General features: G+C 35.8%; 1 protein-coding gene across 1 annotated transcript in view; it reads right to left on the bottom strand.

The window, feature by feature from the left end:
- The window catches only part of Cul5 (cullin 5), a 60,958-nt gene that overhangs the window by 8,982 nt on the left and 45,848 nt on the right, over nucleotides 1–6,128 (bottom strand). Inside the window, exons 12-16 of the mRNA XM_010610724.2 lie at nucleotides 5,435–5,567; nucleotides 4,334–4,465; nucleotides 1,768–1,891; nucleotides 1,054–1,188; nucleotides 813–853 (exon numbers count right to left, since the gene is read on the bottom strand). Coding sequence (XP_010609026.1) covers nucleotides 813–853; nucleotides 1,054–1,188; nucleotides 1,768–1,891; nucleotides 4,334–4,465; nucleotides 5,435–5,567 — 565 coding nt within the window. The remainder of the gene's footprint in view (nucleotides 1–812; nucleotides 854–1,053; nucleotides 1,189–1,767; nucleotides 1,892–4,333; nucleotides 4,466–5,434; nucleotides 5,568–6,128) is intronic.

Genomic DNA, 6,128 nt, shown 5'->3' with positions numbered 1-6,128 from the left:
GAGGGAAAGGAAAGGAAAGGGGAAAGGGGAAAGGGGAGGAAGAAGGGAGAAAGGGAGGAAGGAGGGAGGCAAGAGGAAGAAAGAAGAAAAGAAAGGAGGAAGGGGAATGGGAGAGGAAAGGGAAAAGTGAGGGGAAAGGAAAATAAAGGAAGAAGGGAGGAAAGAGGGAGGGCGAGAGGAAGAAAGAAAAAAAGAAAGGTAGGGAGAGGGAGAGGGTGGGGGGGGGGAGAGAGAGAGAGAGAGAGAGAGAGAAAGGAAGGGAGGAAGGGAGGAAGGGAGGAAGGAAGGAAGCAGGGCTTTTCACTTGCTTTTGCTGCCTTCTGCATGCCAAGAACTGTTTCTCCTGAGATGCTCCTCTGCCACATCACCCTGCCTTGGAGCCAGCCATGAACTGAAACTTCTACCAACTGTGAGTTAAATAAACCTTTCTTCTTTTAACTTTGGGTGTCAGGAATTTTGTCTCAGCAATGAGAAAAGTAACTAAGACACACAGTAATAAAAACTTTACCAGACCTCAGTGATTCATCTCCCAGTAGCAAAATATGGCCATGTGACTGAGTTCTGTCTAATGTGATACAAGTGGAAAGAGAAAACTTCCACAAGTGTCCCTCAAGCATGAGGGTACAACTAGAAGACTATGTCCAAACAACTGCATATAATACATCCATTATTCCTGTTCAAATTTTGTGCCCCGGGCAAAGAACTTGGGTTCTTGCGCTTGCAAGGCAGGCGGCAACACCACTGAGTTAAATCCCCAGCCCTCTACTTTCTTCCAAACCAATAGCTAACTAACATATCTATCATCTACTTACAATTCCATTTGACATGAGATGATGCCAATGTAATTTTCTACCACTATGATTTTTTTTGTAAAATTCTTCCACTTCAGGACCGGGCAAAGAACTTGGGTTCTTGCGCTTGCAAGGCAGGCGGCAACACCACTGAGTTAAATCCCCAGCCCTCTACTTTCTTCCAAACCAATAGCTAACTAACATATCTATCATCTACTTACAATTCCATTTGACATGAGATGATGCCAATGTAATTTTCTACCACTATGATTTTTTTTGTAAAATTCTTCCACTTCAGGAATCAAATCTTCCAGTTCAGTAGGAAGTGAAACAAAGACTTTTTCAGAGCTTCTTGACCAGGCACCAGCATTCAGAATTTTTATGTTAACAGAATCAGCTAAACGTAAGAATATGAGAAAATATAAAAAATTTTGACAATGGATAAAACTCAAAATAAATAACACACATCAAATTTTGTTTTTTGTGTTTTTTTAGTATCGGGGGTTGAACCTAGATCCTTGTGCTTGCAAGGCAGGTGGCAGAACCACTGAGCTAAAACCCCAGCCCTTAACACACATCAAATTTTGGTGAAGAACAAGTAAGACTCTAAAGATTTTATTAAAAGTGTTCTTTTGTTTTAAGACAAGGATTCACAAATCTAACATTCTGCTTTGACAGCTATTTTCAAAAAATGTATCTGGATCTAAGTCTGCTAATAATTTTTTTTTTGTTTGTATTTGCTTTTATTGAGACAGGGTCTCACTATGTAGTTCAGACTGACCTGGAACTCACTATGTAGCCCAGGCTGGTCTTGAACTCATAGCGATCCTCCTGCCTCAGCCTCCCGAGTGCTGGGATTACAGGCATGTGCCACCACGCTCCGCTCTAACAATTATTTTTAATTGCTAGAAAACAAAAATATTCTTATTTTAAAACATTAAAAAATACACACATCTATGCAATTATAAAATAATACCTGGTAAAGCCAACTTATTATTTTTGTGCATTTCCTTAAAAGCTTGGTTTAAATCTTCAGATACTTTTATGTCCTGAAACATTCTAGCAAGCTTGTTCACATAATCTGCTGGCATACCAACTTCCTACAGAAACCAAAGACAGAAAAGACAGAAGAGATAATAAATATATAATCTAATGTATTACTAAAGGAAAAAACTTTAAAAAGAAAACTGTTAGGTGCGTTAGTTCAAAGTTTTCCTTCTCTCCCTTGTTTACTGGAATATTTATAGTCTAACACTGATTAAATGTCATAGAAATTAAATAGGATAGATAGTACAGGTAGTTAAGCTTTGCACAATTTCAGTATATATCAGATTTCAGTTACCACAGTATTGTTAACATCAGTTCCAATAAATATAGTTCAACCTCTGGCTAATATATAATAAATGTACTTCCAGAGAGTAAAACTTGATTTGTAACTTCTGGATTCACAAATGAAGACAAAAATAACAGAAGGATAGACCTGAGGGTAACAGTTCAGTTAAAGAGATGTGTGCCTAGTGTGTGCAAGACCCTGGCACTACAGAAACAAACAAACAAACCCAGAAGTGTATCATGATCAGTGACCAAAGACAGTAATTCATTTGAATGACAGCTTGAGATGTAAATTGCCTGCCATGAGATTCATCCTTTAAAAGCCTATCACTGAGTAGATTTTAGTATATTCAGAGTTGCAAACCAACACCACTATCTAATATTAGAATGTTTTCATCACTCCAAAAAGAAATCCTATTTTATTTGCAGGAATGCCCCGTTTCCATTTCCTACAAATGACTAATGCTGCCATGAAAGCAGGGCATGGTGGTAAACCTCTGTAATCTCAGCACTTGGAAGGCTGAAACAGGAAGATATCATGTGTTTGAGGCTAGCCTAGTCTACACAGTCCAAGGCCAGTCTGAACTATAAAGTGAGAACCTGTCTCAAAATAGGAAAAAAAAAGATAGAAAACTCATAATGAAATGTCTACTGCTAAGGATGGAAGAAAACTTACTTTAGTTAAGTATAGTAGTTATTATTTCCTATCATCAAGATAGGAAGTATCATCAGATACTTCCCACATACAATACTAGGAATAAAATCCATATCCCCAGTCTCCTTCATTATGTAGACTGTGGTCTGGCCTCATACTCATTCTGTAACTAAGGTTAGCCTGGAATTCATGATTCTCCTGCTTCAGCATCCCCAGTAGCTGGGATTACATGTATGCTACACTGTATATGGCTTATCCTGTGGATGTGATTTGTGTTTTGCTAATGACTATTAACACTGAGCTATATCCCCATTTATTCATTCATTCATTCATTGGTACCAGTAATTGAACCAAGGGCCTTTGCACTAAGCCCTAACCTTTTTAAAAATTTAGAGACACAGCCCAACATGGTGGCACATGCCTACAATCCCAGCACTCGAGAGGCTGAGGCAGGAGGATAGCTGTGAGTTCAAGACCAGCCTGAGCTACATAGTGAGAGTGACCAGTGACCAGCCTGAACTACATAGCAAGATCCTGTCTCAAAAAAACAATAAATGAATGAATAAATAATTTAAAAAAATGTGGAGACAGGGTCTCCATCTCATTTCTTTTTACATTCCCTCTCCCTATCCCTTCCTGGCTACATGTCTTAAATGCACTTCAATTTTTTTTTTTTTTGTCAAAACTTTTCTTGTCAGATATATATAAGTAACACGTATTTAATATACTACAATTTTTTTTCAGTACCAGTAATTGAATTATTTTACAAATAAATAAAAAACTTTAATTCTAAAAGTTTCTTGTGTTTTAAATTATAATGTCTTGAGGGCCTGGCATGGAGCTCAGTGGCACCGCACCTGCCTTGCAAGCATGTTACTTGATTGATTGATATATACATATCTGACAAGAACAGTTTTGACCAAAAAAAAATTCAAACTGCATTAAAGACCTGTTACGTACTTGTACCAACTCCCCACAATGAATGTAATCATTATGTACTGCAAACACGTATTAATAAAAATTTTAAAGTATAGATAAAAATATTTTTAGAATTTAAAATTAAATGTTAATTATAATTAGCATTGATTTCTCTAAGTAGGACATCACCTAAAGGGTCTTTCTATATATTGTTGTTGTTTATTTGTAAACAACTCTGTAGTTAAGCATTTGGTATGCAAAGCACCTTAAAAATTAAATGATTATTGAGGTCTGTCAAATAAGAGTAAAAATAGGAGCTAAACAACAAAAACAAAGCAGGAACAAAGGCGCTTTACCACAAGACTTTGTTAAGCAAATTTAATGCATTAGGTATCTTTATTTTTGGTACAGGAGATTGAACTCGGGACCAGGCACTTGCAAGGCCCGCAGTGGAACCACTGAGCTAAATCCCTAGCCCTGTATTAGGTATCTTTATTATACTTGATGCTATCTATATTCTTAGAAATCATTTTTCTTTTTTGACATTAACAATACCATCAAAATACATATCACTTAAGTGTGCATATGAATGAATATGCTCCATTAGAAAAGCAAATATTAAAAAAAAATTACTTACTCTTAACCATTCCACCATATTTTCTTCAATTTCACTATCAGCAGAGATGTCTAATATAAGACGTCGTGTCAAATGAGCTTTATGATACCTCATAAAAACATCTTTGTTTTGTACGTACTTAAGTACCAGGAGCTGCATAAAAACAAAGTTACTTCTAATTCTTATATATTTTCATTCTCTAATTGTCAAAATTCAGAAATCTGGATAAGCATATACAAAGAGGTCTACTACATCAATTATTCATTTCTGAAAATAATTAGTGCAATACAGTACACTACTTTAACATTTAGCAAATTTGAGACCATCACCAAATGAATGCTTTAATCCCTAGATTAAAGGTATTCCAATTCACATAAAATGTGACAATACTTTACATGAAAATCAATGGCTCTTCCTCAATTTTCTTTGCTGTATACCTTCTTCACTTATTCTCTGACACAAATTTATTGCTCTAGGCCTTTTTGTCTACATTTGTCCTATCCTACTTTTTTCCCCCCTCTGTATCCCTAGGCTTATATTATTCCTATAACAACCAAGACACAAATAAAAATGCAAACAACTAACTCTTTATCTACTCTCATTTATCTCTAACTCTCTTAATGTGAGCTCTCACAAAGAAGGAAGGCGTGGAAAACTGCTAATATCTCAAGTGTCATTCCAAACCCTTCCCTTTCTTATTCTTTAATAAGACAGAATTTAATTACCTAAAAAAATCAAGAAAGAGGAAGAATTAAATAATATTTAATTTTAGGCAGTACAGAATAAAATACCTTTTAGGTAGGTATAGGATAAACAATTTCAGGTAGAAGAATAAATATCTTACATAGATAGTGTACTGTATAACTTCATAAAATAGCTGCTTCCAGATATAGTATATACTTTTTTTTTTTTGAGACAGGCTGGTCTTAAACTCACCACGTAGTCCAGTCTGGCCTTGAACTCATGGCAATCCTCCTGCCTCAGCCTCCCAAGTGCTGGGATTACAAGTGTGTGCCACCATGTCCAGCAGTATATACATTTTTTATTGATACTATCATAGACAGTCTTCTAAGCAAAACACTCAAGATAATTTAAATCTGAAATACACAAAAATTTGCATACCACTTCTTTAAGCTTTGCTTCAATTTCTTCAGAGGTTAGTTTTTTACTTAATGGCGTTTTTCTCAGCAACATGTCACAGTAATTGGCAAGCAACTCAGGACATTTTGATTCAGGCTGAGTTTTCAACCCCACTCTAAAAAACAAAAGCAAATGAAAAATGATTGATACTTATTTGCAAATTATTTTTTTTCTAAAGTCAATCCCCTGCCTCCAGTACTGGGGATCAAACTCAGGACCTTGAGTTTGCAAGGCAGGCAGGCACAACACCACTGAGCTAAATCCCCACCCTTTAAAGTCAATTCTAAAGCACTAATTTCCTATGTTAAGCACAAAAAATTCTCATGTTAAACAATCCTGTGATTAGGGCAGAATGTTTAGAGTTCATGATTTAAGGAGGCATTTACTCTTATCCCAAAAGTGCCAATACTACTTGTGCAGGACCTGAGAGTGGAAATCCCTAACAATTTTGTCCTCTGGGCTCCTTCTTGTTTCATTCTAATGTTGGCCATGCCAATGGCCTTTAGAAAATTTAACTCAGGGAGCTATTAAAATACTTTTGAAAACTATGTAAAGCTGTTAATATTTATAAATTAACATTTAAAACTTCTCATTATTATTAAGATAAATTTGTTACTTTACTCCTGAAATATATCTATCCGTGTGTGTGTGTGTGTGTGTGTGTGTGTATATATAT

This window comes from Fukomys damarensis, unplaced genomic scaffold (assembly GCF_012274545.1).
Source record: "Fukomys damarensis isolate Sample0158 unplaced genomic scaffold, DMR_v1.0_HiC HiC_scaffold_16, whole genome shotgun sequence".
NCBI classification, from domain to species: Eukaryota; Metazoa; Chordata; class Mammalia; order Rodentia; family Bathyergidae; genus Fukomys; species Fukomys damarensis.
This window is presented reverse-complemented; position numbering and strand designations above follow the sequence as displayed.